Below are 13,966 nucleotides of genomic sequence, written 5' to 3'. Positions count from 1 at the left end.
TATTAAAATAGTTAATAACATTAAATTCATCTAATCCTTAGGTCAAGCTCTTCTGGAAGGAAGTGCGCGAGGATATGATACCGCAGGTGGTGGGCAAGACCATTTGGGACGAGTTGCCCGATGCCAATGTCGATACCCAGAAGCTCGAACATCTCTTTGAGTCGCGGGCCAAAGACTTGATGACCAAGGTTCGTATTAACCAACTGATAGTATTCCCTCTATATTAGCCACCCCAATTGGTCAAAGGTTCTCGAAATTCAACGACTCTAGACGATAAGTGTGATTAAATTAGTCATAGGCTCTCCTTTAAGTGTATGTTGCGTTAACCAAATGCGAATGATTTTTGTATTCTTCTTTCCCCTCTATTTACGGATATCTTGTATAATTCCTAATACCTAAATGTCGAACGGTCTGTTTGCGGATATATCTACATAAATGTTGTGTGCTAAACTCAAAACCAAAATGCAAATAATTCTCAAATACTCTCAAATGTTTTCCAATGTCTCTAGGAGGTGAGTGCCAATCGAAACGTTATTCAATTTGTTTGTCCTTTTGTCTTTCTATCTCTCTGTTTACTACATATCTCACTATAACTCACGATCTATTGACCATATTGTTTAGTGTTTTGGTGTTGGTTAATATCACTACTTCTCTACACTCTCTCACATTTACATAGTACACCTTAGATGGAAACGATTGAGTTGCTAACCATACAGAACAGCACAGAAAACAGAAACTCCTCTTTAATTCCGCACTTTGCACTCTACACTCTCTTGTTTTCTTCATTGTGCACCACTCTTTGTTTTTATCTTAAATCGATCGCCGCCTGATCGAAAGTTATTAACTTTATAATCCGATGACCTTGCAGAAACAACAAGAGCTGAACAAGAGCAAAGAGATCATCGTGCTCGACCACAAGCGATCGAATGCCATCAACATTGCGATCACCAAGCTGCCACCTCCGCGGGCCATCAAGACGGCGATCCTGAAGATGGACGCCACTGTGGTCACGCGGGAGGGCATCGACAAGCTGCTGAATATGCTGCCCACCGACGAGGAGCGCGGCAAGATCCAGGAGGCCCAGCTGACCAATCCGGAGTTGCCCCTGGGCAGTGCCGAGCAGTTCCTGCTGACCCTGGCCTCCATTTCCGAGCTGGAGGCGCGCTTGAAGCTGTGGGCCTTCCGTCTCGACTTTGACAACAGCGAGGTAAGTGATTACGTAAAGAGTTTAGAAAGAGAGATATCTAAAATGACTGTCTTGCAGAAAGAGATTGCGGAACCCCTGATGGATCTCAAGCAAGGCATTGAGATCCTGCGTCAGAATCGCACCTTCCGCAGCATCCTCTCCACTCTGCTCTCCGTGGGCATCTTCCTGAACGGAGCTCCGGTCAAGGGATTCCAGATCGAGTATCTGGCCAAGGTGCCCGAGGTCAAGGACACCGTGCACAAGCACTCGCTGCTGCACCACCTGTGCCACATGGTCATGGAGTCGAGCAGCGATACCAGTGATCTCTACTCGGAGATTGGACCCATTACGCGGGCCTCCAAGGCGGACTTCACCGACTTGGCCCACAATCTCAATCAGCTGGAGGCGGAGTGCAAGGCCTGCTGGGATCGTCTTAAACTAATTGCCAAACATGACTGCCCGCCGCCGTTGAAGCAAAAGCTCGTGGATTTCCTGGCCGACTGTGCGGAACGCATCATAATCCTGCAGATCGTCCATCGGCGGGTCATGAACCGCTACCGGAAGTTCCTCCTGTGGCTGGGAATGCCGCAGCACAGTGTGGCCGAGTCGCGGCCCAATGAGTTCAGCCGAACCCTGTCCGAATTCGCCCTGGAGTACCGCACCACCCGCGAACGGGTGCAGCAGCAGCTGGAGAAGAAGGCCAACCACCGCGAGAGGAATAAGACGCGCGGCAAGCTGATCATCGACATGGCCAAGTTCAAGACCAAAGATGACGTGGCCGATGACGAGTTGAAGTGAGTTTTAAAGTTCTTATCAATATTAACATGACATTGTTGATATGTTCAACCCATTTGAAATGGTAAATCAACCCACAAGCAAAGCTTATCGCTATTGAAATGACCAGAATTTCTGGGAATATTATGTGATGAACATTTCAAAATTGATTTATAGATTTTAAGATAGCAAATACTATATCTTTTATTACTTTATAATGCCTGTAAATGGTTCTATAGTTCTTTGAATAATTTAAATATCATGCTGATAAGATTGCAAGGAAATTGCTTTTCCCGTGAACTCCCGACTAACTTTAATTTTGTTTTCCAGAAAACTGCTGGACACATCCAGTGCTGACCAGGCTGATGGCACACTCACCTGGCGAAGAAGACGGGCGGAGCAGCTCCGTTCGCCCATTGCCCGCCAGAGTGAGGAGCAGTTCACCGACGGTGACGACGAGATTCTAGAGTCCCTGGTCAAAACGGCCACCAAGGCCCCGGGAACCAGGACAACGCCAAGGGAACGGAAGCGGACGCGACACGCGGATCGCAAATCATGTAAGTTGACCGCTCCCCCTTCCATACAACACTCAAGATCCAGATCCACGTCCAAAACTCTGACAGTGAGAATACGTTCTAATGAAAAGGTGTTGGTCTATATCTTTTCGAATCACACACAGCGCGCTATGTCTATAACCTCTAGCTGGATACTACTTCCAACCAGAAACACACCACCGACATTTCCAAAAAGAGAAACTATATAATTATGCAAATATCTATTTCCCACACAAAATTCCAAATTCACACAAAATCCTCTGCAGTTTTTTTCCCACCCCGATTTACATAATATTCCCGATTTCGCAGCTTCTGTCCCCTTAGTTCTGCCAGCTTACGAATCTGTTGCCTATATTGGGTTTTAATTTATTTCCATTTCGTTCTTTTACCATTAACGCACCAATCCAACAAACCAATAAAAATCAAAACCGAAATAAAATAAAACCAAACCAAACCCAACCAATCTGAAATATTGACTATCGAAGTGAAGCGCAGCCGCACGCGCGAAGGATTCACAGTTGAAAGAGCACCATCGCCGTAGAAACCGTTACTGTTAACCGAATACCGTTGCCAAAAGAACAGCCAACTGTTTTTAGGTTTTACCTTTTTTGGTTAGTGAATTGAATTGTGTTGAGTTCTACACCGTTTTCTTACCATTTGTTTTCTTTGGCTGAAACCTGCAATCAGCCTTGTTTTTTCTACTTTTGTATTTTGTTGAAGATCCCGGTTCTAAGCATGGATAAAATTTGTAAATATAATTTGCATTTGCATGTGGCCTAACGGATTTTCAAAAATACAGGCAACTAACCAGCATGACCTATAGACCTAACATTGAATGACTGCCTACGCCTAACTAAATCCTTATAAATATTATCTTAAATTATTATAAATCATTAATATATCCCTGTTTTACAGTACGTCGCACGCTGAAAAACGGTCTGACCGAGGAGGAGAAACAGCATGTGGCTGCCTTGATACAAACCTATTAGGATTAGCAGATTACCATCGTAGATACCCGCATCACATCCGAGAGATAATCCCATCCCCCAGTGACGTCACAAGTCGGGCACTACGCGCACAGACTGAAATTGGCGATCTCAGGCGAGCAAGCGAACCCAGAAAACCCCGTTTTATACGACGACAACGTGCGCATCATCAGTACTTGTTTATTTTGATTTTTATTTGTTTGCCACGACATCAATGAGTACCAGCAACATCATCAACTGCAACGAAAATGTCCTTAAACAAAAGCGTTTTTCATCGTGTTTTTCTGTTATTTAATTTTTTGTTTTTGCTTCAGCTAAGTATTATTAATTAAACGTAACTCAATAAACCTGTATTAGTAGTTGGAAACGATTTTAATGTTAGAATTTCGATCGCAACAAATTTCGATATCCCGGACCACGTCACTAAATTTGTACCAAAATACGACACGATTTGTGCTTTCTAAATTAAATTAAATCTTAAAGTTATGTCTAACTTAATTACGAAAATCAATAAATAAAACATATTTATTACATACGAAAAAGGTGCGCGTTTTGCCTGCGACTTTTGCTGCGCCGATCACAAGTTCCTAGCGATTTAAGTCGCGTGGTTCATGTCTTGGGTTTATGGTAAAGAGTATTGCGGTTAAAAACCATTTGTGCATGGCTGCTGCACATAGTCGAGACAGAAACCTCGATTATCAATATCATTGGGCGCCTCTACGCCATCTGTATGGAAATATAGCCGGAATGGACGAACGCTGGCTGTAAGGATGTTTAAAAAATATTAAATAAATATTATGAAATATTTAAAAAAAATTATTCGTATTTTAAAAATTTTAACTTCATGCCATAGAATTCTCTTTTAAAGAAAGTTAAATTTAGTATGCGTTTGAAAAGTTTTTTTTAAACTTAAAGGATTTTATAAAATTAACAAAAATATTTTTATTTATTTTAAAAAATTATCATTTTTGGATTAGTTAGGTTTTTAAAAGTATTTAGATTTGTTATGGTAGGTTATAATGAATGGATTGAAAATGAACCAGAATCCTTTGAAATAAGTTAGTTTAAATTTGGCATTAGCTTAGTTTTTACTCACATTGCACTGTTTTGGCCAGCATCCCAGCTTCTGCGCTAAAGGTGCCTCCACAGACGCGATCCTCGCAACCTGGCAGAGGAGGAATCCTGTCCGCCGACCTGATGCAGCCAATCAGCAGCCAATCGCTGACACAGCCGTTGAGATTGGGAGGCATTGAACCACCACCGCCCACCATTGTGGGCACCGGATTGTTGGAGTTCCCAGAAAGGGTGAACGCCCGCGATCTGTTGTTCTCCAGATCCGGACAGGCGTTGTACTGAATGCCGCAAAAGTTCCGTTCGTTTCGGATGCAGATGCTGTAGTCCTGGTTGGACAGCTGTCTCCCAGCCATCGTGTTGTAGTTGAAGCTGCGCACGCGCCCACTGATGGCCGTGTAGTACTGCAGACAGCCCTGATCCGCTCGACTGATGCTGCCACAGTGGATTTGGGTGACGCGGATGCGCCACAGACGAGGAAAGCTACCGCTTGTGATGACCGATAAAACAATCGGGTTGCTCTGGCCAAGACCCGCGTCAATGTACACTGCGCAAAATACACAAAGTTGACATTGAGAAGACAGACGGTTGTGTTTACTGCGCTAATCTTAAAGTTTAGTAGTTGGACACTCGTTTTGTGGATGTTACTTTCTATTAAAAATACTTTTGGTTGTGAATTTAAGCATGAAAAAGCAATAAAATTGACTATATAAAAATGGCACACGAAACGATTCACTTTATAAGTTTTTTAATTTAAATAATAACTTAAATAAATAATTATTAAAATAGAGAGATTTAAGTAAAAATGGAGACTTCCGTTGAAAATTAGATTGAATGGAAAATTTTTTTTTCTAAGGAGTATTTACAATCAGATTTAAATGGAACAGATTTTCTGTTTCAATTCAATTGATTTGTATAGTTTTGGGAAAATAATCCTTTCTTCCACATAAATCTATGCAAAATGCATTTTATTTTATACTAATTTTGGTCGAGTTTAATCTAACTAATATATTTTTGTGTTAACTCACTGTGATCTCCCGTCGAACTGCCACAAATTGTGGGCGTGGGACTGCCGCCCGAAATCAGCAACTGATCCTGGTTGCACAGATGATTGGCTGCCTCCGGAGGGGCTATCGAGAACATATCCAAGTCCAGGCGCAGCTGGCAGATATCCGGATGGAGTTTTTGGACAGTCACCTGACAGCTTCCGGTGCCGTCGTAGACATCCGGATGATTGGGATTCACAAAGTAGGTGGAATTCTCGCGAATGACACCGCCGCAGGTCTGGAGAACTGAACAAATACGAAAGGGTTAGGAAATGTATCTTCCCTTTAAAAAAAAACTCACAGATGCAGCAGACGCCATAGCCACCGCCACAGGGACCAGCTGGAATGCCATTCCTCAGCACACAATCCTTGCTGGGAATGCAATTTCCCTGTTCGCCCGAGGGCGCCGAACAGCTGCCAGGACCGATGGGAACCAGGGCGAAAATGGGCAAAACTAGTGGGTACACGAAATGTAATTTAATTTTCTGATGACACCGTCCATTGGCTTAAAGCTTTCGGGGACCCACATTTGGACTCTCGCCACCGCGGAGCGGGAGTTAGCCACTTGCTGCCGAAGAGCATATCCCGCCAACTGTTCGATGGACTCTGTTTGTGCACTTTACAGGTGGCCAGGACCAGAAGGCAAAAGACCACAGTCAGTTGCAGCTGCAACATTGTTAATAATCCAATGGGAGATGGCAGTTGGGAGATCCGCTCGCGTTGATTTGTGACTTTGTTATGAAAGGCAGCGCTTGCGGGGGCGACAATTTATTTCGCTCGCGGCGGCAAAAAGTTTAATGACCGCAATTTGTTCAACGCTTTTCGCTTTTTAGTTTTAGTGAGCCCCAGCTGAATTTAGCTGAATATTAATTACAATAACAAAACGCAACAGTCACAACAATTAGATGCGCCACAATCAGCGAAATGCCGGGGGGCCTTTGGATCTTTTGGATGGTTTTCCATGTTTTTCCATGGTTTTTGATAGTTTTCGATGGGAAGTGGTCCCATCTCTGTGCTCTCGCTTTTCACCGTTTGCTTCCTGTTGCGAATTTGTTTTCCACACCTTTGGGGGCCCCATTATTTGTGGAGCAACTCCATCGCAGGCCGAAAATCGGAGCATGAAAGTGCCGAACAATTTGTTTACGGCATCACAGAAATTAGAAACAAATGCTATGGTATATAACAATTTTACACCATTTTGACGTCATTGCCTCATATGTCTAATTTGATTACGCAGCCCCAACGCAATTGGGTCAATGTCAATTAAATTGCTTAATTCAATTAGAGTTAATATAAAATGAATGAAGGCACTTTTGCTTAACTCACAGTTTGTTTTCCTTTTTTTTCTGGCTAAAGAACTGACCTTCGCAACAGAATTTTGCGCTGCTTTTGTCCCTGACAACGTGAGATGGCCAAAACAACGATAAGCTTTTAGCTTAAGGGTGGTAAAAGTGTTTTATGGGAGGAATTCTTCAGAATTATTTTGGAATCTTTACGTGTTTACAAATAATAAATCAGCTGACATTAATAACATGACTATGAAGGGCAACTAAAATGGTTTAAAAGAAATCCAGTGTTTATTATTATATTTTGTTGAACAAATAAAAGTAAATATTTGTACAGCTGTTTGGTGGTCTTTCAGTTTTTTATTCAAGAAGTACTAAAATAGTATAGAATCTTAATGATTTAGGACCATTTTTATAAAAACTTGTATGATCTGAAAAATGGATTTATTTTTATTGATATCGAACATTTTTTCGCGCCCTAAAATAAAATTTTTTGTGAGACTTAGAAGAATAAAAATATAAGACACAAAATGTTAGTAAATACTCTTTTAGGCAAATTTTTTTGGCATCGTGACTAAGCCCATTTCAGATAAGATTAAAATGAAGATAATGATTATATTGTTTAAACGCTTTGTTAATGAACAAGTATTTTATTATTTGCAACATAGTAACTAAATAATTACAATTTGTTTAAATTTTAAAATATTTTTATTTTTTTATTTATTTGGTAGATTTATTATTTTACAAAAAGCAAGAGGAGGCTTATGATTCTAGAGGAGCTTCTCTGTTGCACTCAATGGAGTCGCCCGCCTCGCAGAGATCCACGCAGTATTTGCCGGACTTAATGGAGCAGACCTTGTTGTCCTTGCACTTGGTGACCTGGCTGGTCACAGAGGTGCCATTGCACATCTGGAAGGTGGTGCGGCTGGTGCAGACGAACATACTACTTCCATCGCAGGACAGGCAGGATCCATCGGCTGGGGTGTCCGAGCAGGTGGCCTCGACCAGACCCTCGTCAATGCAGACGATTGCCAGGCTGGTGCAGACCTGACCTGTGGGACACTGGGCGATCTGGTCGGGAGCCACATTTTCGCCGCAGAACTTATAGTGCGTGGTATTCAGGCAAGCCACATCGTTTGTCTGGCAGGTTCCGCACTCTCCTAGCACCACCACCACCGCCATAGAGCTCAGTACCGCCAAGAGGCACTGATGATGGAAATATTAATAAAGGTTTTCCCCAAAAGAATGCCTAAAATACTTACCAAATTTCTCAGGATCTGGTATTGTTGCATTATGCTGGTTTTTTGACTGTGTTTAACGGACTAACTGAAATAACCAACAAGTACCTGCCTTTTATAAGAACAGACAGTGGAAAACAGCAGATAGCTTCAGCGTTTTATACTCAGGATTAGGTATGCTAAAGATCTAAGAATATATGATACTGTTTGTAAAGCGCCGCTCCCGTGCTACTCGAAGATTAAGGTACTAGGAAGAGCAGCTTTATGGCATCGCTCGGCATTGAAAGATAAATGTTATGGCCCCGGTAGCCGCATCGTAAAGATATGACCCCAGTCCGGGGTTTATAAAGCTGGGCGGTTGCTCCTTTTGCGAATTATTCGTAAAGCTAAAATGAAAGCGTTCATGCTGATCGTACTGCTGGTGGCTCTTGTGGCTCCCGCAATTGTGAATGCCGCATGCGGTACGTGCGTGGATTCGCATACCTGCATCGGTGAATCGTTATTCCAGATATGCTACGATGGTGAGCGGTCATATTTGGACTTCAGGGATTCCCCAACTAATCGATCTTTCTTTCCAGGTGTTCCGGATCAGACCATCAACTATACTTGCCCCGATGCCACCCCCATTTGCACGACCTACAATGTCATTTGCTTGGCCAACAGCACGGATGTTAAACGAGGCTGCGGGGATGTCGCAAACTGCGGACTTTGCCCCGGATCCGCCAGCTTCGCGTGCACTTCAAAGACCACTTTCGCTCTCTGCAACAATGGAGTGGTTTCCAACAGTGATATCACCTGTGCCAACGACTATGTTTGCAGTGTTGCAGGTGCTGCCAATGGATCTCCCTGCATTTCGCGATGCAGCTCTACCGACTCGGATGTCTGCGATAGGATTTTGGAAACGGATGAAGTAGTACAGAGCACCACTCCTTCTTCTACCTCAACCGGAACTACTTTGGATTCCAGCACCGAAAGCTCTTCTACAGATTCATCAGCAGTAACCACTGAGTCTTCTGCAGGAACTACGGTTACCAACTCCACGGGGTCTCCTACTACAGAGACTACGGGTGAAACTACCACTGGGTCGCCTTCTACCGGAACTACGGGTGATAGTTCCACTGGGTCCTCAGAAGTCACTTCGGAAAGCACAGTGACTGTGACTGCCACCACCGAAGGCACTGCCACCACTCCCACCTTTAATGAAAACGTTTATTGCCAAGGAATCAACTCAACGGGTCGCTATCCCATACCCAATGATACAGTGTGCACCAGGTAAATAGCACAATCATTCGTCATTCTTTAGATAGAGATACTAAATCTGATATTCCAGCTTTTTATACTGCGTACTGAGGAGCGGAAGTTGGACGGGATTGCTTTACAATTGCACCGCTCAGAAGCCCTTTTTCGATGCTGATATTTTCAATTGTGCGACTGTAAAACCAGCTTATGCGGGATGCACTAATTTAGTCTAATATCCTAAACATTATATTTTAATTTTATAAATATCGCACATTTTTATTTAATAAATGAAACAGAAAACAATAATAATTTTCTTTATTTTCAACATGCAATGTACAAAAAATATTACTTTTATTTCTTCTAAGTAATTTTGTTGCTATTAAAAAAGAGATGTTCTTTATACTTCTAATGGTGACTCCCTGTCGCACTGAAAACCGGTCTTTGAGTTAAGAGCTTCACAGCGGTCCACACAAAATTGATTCTGACCTATGGAACAGAAAGTATTATCCTTACACTTCGTGACTTGGCTGGTAAGCTTATCTCCGTTGCACATTTGGAAGGTAGTGCGGCTAGTACAGACGAAAACAGAAGATCCATCGCAAGAGGGGCACGTTACGTCGGCATCCGAAGTGCAGGAAGGGGCTACCGATCCTCGGGGCATGCAGAACTTGAGGAGACTGGTGCAGACCTGGTCATCGGGACACTGCATCACTTGGTCTGGGGCAACACTATCCATGCATAAGCTGAAGTGGGTCTCATTCACACACTTGACATTATTGTCTTGGCAAACATTACATTTAATTTCACCGACGACGAAAACTGCCACTGAAGATATAATCACGATGAAGCACTATGAAAGTTCTCTTGATTAGAAAAGGATCTTCAAGGATCTTCATAGTGAGTTACCAAACTTCTCAGGGACCGTTGGAAATACATCATGCAGGCTCCGACAATTCTAAACAGACTAACTACGATAGCTATCATTTGGTTTTTTAAATAAGCGCATTACGCAAATATTTGCAATGACATTTATGGGCTATTTTCCCTAAATATATGGTCATAGTTATACGGTATCTGGTAAATGCACTCGGTGACATCACACAGTAAAGAAATAAAGCATTTTCTTTGTAATTCAAAGCGTAAGTCAAAGCGTCAAGATAATTTCCAACTCCAGATGGCCAATAGATATTAGATGACCAATTTTAAAGTATTACACTCTAACTGGTCAATAACCTAAGAGCAAATATTTATATATTTAAGCAGATATTTCTTGTTCGCAATAATAAGAGTCGAAAGAATATTAACCAATTAGTAAAAACTTTCTTCTCACGAGGCGTTCCACCTATTTGGAGCCTGGTAATTAAGAGGGTTTCCACCTCTGTTCCATGTCCGCACCCACATATCAATCAGAACCACTAGAAACATTCCCCATCATAAAATGAGAGCCCATAAAACCGCAATCATGTGGAAAGCCAAGCCAAATAAAACAATTAGCAGTGAAAAGTAAAGAGTAGATAAACATTGGAGACCAGACAAATGGCTATAATAAGACAAGTTTTAGTAGCAGCAGAACCTTGACAGTGAGCAGTAGCAGTTTCGGAGACCCGAAAATGTTGCAAAGGATTGAAAGTTTAGTCAAAGGACTGGTGGTGGTAAATAGTGTTTAAAAAAGTGTAACTATAAAATATAATCAACAAACAATCCTCACAGGTTTTTCTGGCTTTTATGGTAGTTCAGACCGTTTCGGATTGCAATGTCTGCCAATCGAATCAAGTGGCCTGCATCAACTCCACCTCATTTTACCTGTGTTTCGGCGGTAAGTTGACGGTGAAACCTTGTGAAATAAACTATAATCATCATATGATGATTCCTCAGATGGAACCCCACATCGTGATCAGTTGTACCACTGCCTCGAGGGCTTCGACTGCACCAATCTCACGGCGATTTGTGTTCAGAAGAGCAGCCAACGTCCTCCCAGCTGCGGGGATACCACGCAGTGTGGCCAGTGCAATGCCAATCGGAATTACCTGTTCGCCTGCCAGAGTCGCGGTATATTCCAGATGTGCTATGGAGCCACCAGGCCCACGGGAAAGTTCGGTTACTGCCCCTCGGGAACCGTTTGCGATGCCACCAGCACTTCGATCTGTGTGCCTGAGGTCACAGGTCAAACGCTCACCTGCGACATAAATGATGAGCTAGTGGACACCACCACTGCTTCAACGGTGACCACTACCGAGAGTAGCACTACGGAAAGCACCACTGAAAGCACTACAGAAAGCACCACTGACAGCAGCACTGATTCCACAGTAGTTACTACAGTGAGCCCCCTAACACCCGAACAGATGTGCACTCAGCTTAATGCCACTGGACTTTTCCCCATCATTCCCACGGATCCCTATTGCCAGCGGTGCGTGCACACAAAAATGCGTAATTTTCCACATCATTCATCTTATTCAACCACTTATCTTTACAGCTACGTTAGTTGCTACTTTAATAACAACGTTCTTATCAGATCAGCGGAATATAACTGTCCGGCGACCTCCTACTTTGTTTCGCAGACCCAGAGCTGCGTGTACGTCAATCCGGGCTACTGTCTTTGAGGTCGAACACCGCCTCCCCCTCAATTAATAAACCTTCAAATACTCTCAATCTTTTAATCTAACTCCACTCCGTTGAGGGTTAAGCTGGCCACCGTGGCGGAGCAGGTGGATGGCAGGGTGTCCACGCAGGTCTTGCTGGCACTGTTGTAGTACAGGCTGCCGGGACAGGTGTACGCATTGCCGTTCCAGGTTCCTCCGTTCAGAAAGCAGTAGATGTACTGGTGGCACGTGGTGCTGGCATCCGTGCCCACTGGGTAGTAACCCGCCGATTGCATCGCCTGGCAATAAGCCGCGGGATTGCTGGTGGTTGGAGCCGCCGTCGTCGTGGAGGTGGTGGTGGCGGTGGTGGAGCAGGTGGACGGCATGCTGGCCACACACATCTGCGAGGCACTGTCGAAGTACAGGTCGCCCGGACAGGTGTACGTCTCTCCGACCCAACTGCCGCTTACCAAAGTGCAGTAGATGTACTGGCGACAGGTCGTATACGCGTTATAGCCCACCGCATATCTTCCCTGCGACTGAACCGCCGCACAGTAGGTGGATGCATCGCTGGTGGAAGGAGGCGATGCGGTGGTGGAGCTGGTGGTGCTGCTTGTCGAGGTGGTAGTTGTGTCATCTGCATACGAACAGGTCGGCATCACCTGGCGGAATGTGCATATTTATTATTATTTATTTTTCAGCCAGGGAAACTAGTTTATTCCGTTAGTGAGTTTTGAGGACTTAAGCTGATTTCTTTGAAAAGGTTTTTGTGCAGCTTTGAACTACATTTTTAGCTCTAGGGCATAATAACGAATTTTAGCTAATATTTTAATTCAACTTAAATACAATTCCTCCATTTTTCGTTTTAAAAAAATAGGAATAGCAACAAATAAGTATTAAGTATACAATCTGGTCACTTATATGTAGTTTACATTTTAAATAGTTAATATTCTACAAAAACTTTAATTAATATTTTCCTTATCAATTTCCCAATAATTAATATATTAAACGACCTCAAAGTTTCATGCGAATCAATAATGCAGCCTTTTCTATCCAACCGACAGTGTGTTTGAAATCTAATAGAATATAATTTCTTGATGGTTTAATTTCCTTTCTAACCTGTCTCAGCTTCCTGGTGCACCTGCTCCCCCTCACACATCCGATTGCCCCAAAAAGGAGGACATAACTTCGAGAAACCGCAAACTTACCCCATCCGCTGGCAGACCGCATATCTGGGTGTCGTTGATGTTGCACACATAGCCAGAGGCACAGGTTCCGCTCGAGTCCTGGACGGTGTCTGTGCCCAGGCAGAGGGCGAAGCTCTGGGTCCCGGTGCAGGCGAATGTCTGGCTCTCGTCGCACTTGTTGCACTCCTGGCAGTCGGAAGCATCCTGCCCCTCCGGCTGACAGAGCACCCCGCTGGAGCCACTGACGCAGACATAGCCGCTGGGGCAAGAGGTCGGCGTGGCCGTGGAAAGGACGTCCGCCTGGCAGGCCTGCATCTGGGTCGAGGAGTAGCAGGTCAGGTTGTTGACAGTGTTGCAGACGTTGCAGGTGCCACGGGTCGAGGACACCAGACAGCCGAGCAGGAGCAGCAGGCTGAACAAACTGAGTGGCAAGCAAATACGGTTTGGCGACATTTCTGGCTGCAATTGTTTTTGCCGACTGATGTCTGCGTTTGTCAGTCGGATGGCTTAAATAGAGCGCTTTTTGGCAGCTATTTCCGAGCATGCAGATTGCTCTTAATCCGCAAAGACCTCGGGTGGCGCGACCTTGGCTACTGCTCCAATTTAGATAAGCTACTAAGGTTTCCATCGTGCTTGAAGGCATAGCATACTTTTCGGCGACTGCCAATTTTCCAGCGACCAAACGGAAAACACTCTGAAGCTGGGAAAAATAAATAATCAAGGGATACAATTTAGTAATATTTATACATTTTAATTGGATTATAAATTAAAATAATCATTAAAATATAATTAATTTTTAATGAATAATGGGGTTATTTTC

The 13,966-nt window shown here is 43.6% G+C and overlaps 7 protein-coding genes across 12 annotated transcripts in view; 3 read left to right on the top strand and 4 right to left on the bottom strand.

The window, feature by feature from the left end:
- Fhos (Formin homology 2 domain containing) overlaps positions 1-4,042 on the top strand; it is a 44,398-nt gene extending 40,356 nt beyond the window's left edge. For 3 of the 5 annotated variants that reach the window (XM_044395955.2, XM_070214270.1, XM_070214268.1), the window contains 5 exons: positions 42-188; positions 869-1,207; positions 1,265-1,980; positions 2,291-2,517; positions 3,430-4,042. In XM_044395955.2, the coding sequence (XP_044251890.1) occupies positions 42-188; positions 869-1,207; positions 1,265-1,980; positions 2,291-2,517; positions 3,430-3,503 (1,503 nt within the window). In that variant the 3' untranslated portion in view covers positions 3,504-4,042. Of the gene's footprint in view, positions 1-41; positions 189-868; positions 1,208-1,264; positions 1,981-2,290; positions 2,518-2,999; positions 3,126-3,429 lie in introns of all 5 variants that reach the window. The other 2 variants (XR_011418387.1, XR_011418388.1) reach the window with 1 other exon arrangement.
- LOC108059320 (uncharacterized) lies at positions 3,870-7,124 on the bottom strand. Of its 2 annotated transcripts, none has more exons than XM_070214271.1 (6): positions 6,944-7,124; positions 6,145-6,888; positions 5,919-6,071; positions 5,600-5,863; positions 4,597-5,118; positions 3,870-4,262 (listed from the first exon to the last, which is right to left on the bottom strand). In XM_070214271.1, exons 2-6 carry the CDS (start codon positions 6,290-6,292, stop codon positions 4,144-4,146), a joined length of 1,206 nt encoding a protein of 401 aa, XP_070070372.1. In that variant the 5' UTR covers positions 6,293-6,888; positions 6,944-7,124; the 3' UTR covers positions 3,870-4,143. The 2 variants fall into 2 exon arrangements, with proteins under 2 accessions (XP_070070372.1, XP_017000018.1); XM_017144529.3 differs by having other exon boundaries at positions 6,145-6,837.
- Positions 7,125-7,604: 480 nt separating this feature from the next.
- LOC108059296 (uncharacterized) lies at positions 7,605-8,108 on the bottom strand. Its single transcript, XM_017144479.3, has one exon. The coding sequence runs from the start codon at positions 8,083-8,085 to the stop codon at positions 7,666-7,668; it is 420 nt and encodes a 139-aa protein (XP_016999968.2). The 5' UTR covers positions 8,086-8,108; the 3' UTR covers positions 7,605-7,665.
- A 287-nt stretch (positions 8,109-8,395) lies between these two features.
- LOC108059290 (spore coat protein SP96) lies at positions 8,396-9,677 on the top strand. Its single transcript, XM_017144473.3, has 3 exons — positions 8,396-8,662; positions 8,720-9,413; positions 9,472-9,677. Exons 1-3 carry the CDS (start codon positions 8,533-8,535, stop codon positions 9,611-9,613), a joined length of 966 nt encoding a protein of 321 aa, XP_016999962.2. The 5' UTR covers positions 8,396-8,532; the 3' UTR covers positions 9,614-9,677.
- A 100-nt stretch (positions 9,678-9,777) lies between these two features.
- LOC108059293 (uncharacterized) lies at positions 9,778-10,316 on the bottom strand. The gene is made up of 2 exons (XM_017144476.2): positions 10,287-10,316; positions 9,778-10,230 (listed from the first exon to the last, which is right to left on the bottom strand). The coding sequence occupies exons 1-2, from the start codon at positions 10,314-10,316 to the stop codon at positions 9,778-9,780; spliced, it is 483 nt and encodes a 160-aa protein (XP_016999965.2).
- Positions 10,317-10,990: 674 nt separating this feature from the next.
- Positions 10,991-11,993, top strand: LOC108059294 (uncharacterized). The gene is made up of 4 exons (XM_017144477.2): positions 10,991-11,032; positions 11,091-11,196; positions 11,256-11,787; positions 11,854-11,993. The coding sequence occupies exons 1-4, from the start codon at positions 10,991-10,993 to the stop codon at positions 11,978-11,980; spliced, it is 807 nt and encodes a 268-aa protein (XP_016999966.2). The 3' UTR covers positions 11,981-11,993.
- Positions 11,994-12,033: 40 nt separating this feature from the next.
- Positions 12,034-13,599, bottom strand: LOC108059295 (spore coat protein SP96). The gene is made up of 2 exons (XM_017144478.3): positions 13,168-13,599; positions 12,034-12,621 (listed from the first exon to the last, which is right to left on the bottom strand). The coding sequence occupies exons 1-2, from the start codon at positions 13,597-13,599 to the stop codon at positions 12,034-12,036; spliced, it is 1,020 nt and encodes a 339-aa protein (XP_016999967.2).
- Positions 13,600-13,966: the final 367 nt, after the last annotated feature.

Source organism: Drosophila takahashii, chromosome 3L (genome assembly GCF_030179915.1).
Source record: "Drosophila takahashii strain IR98-3 E-12201 chromosome 3L, DtakHiC1v2, whole genome shotgun sequence".
Classification (NCBI taxonomy): Eukaryota; Metazoa; Arthropoda; class Insecta; order Diptera; family Drosophilidae; genus Drosophila; species Drosophila takahashii.
Note: the sequence above shows the minus strand (reverse complement) of the source record. Positions and strands in the feature narration are given on the sequence as shown.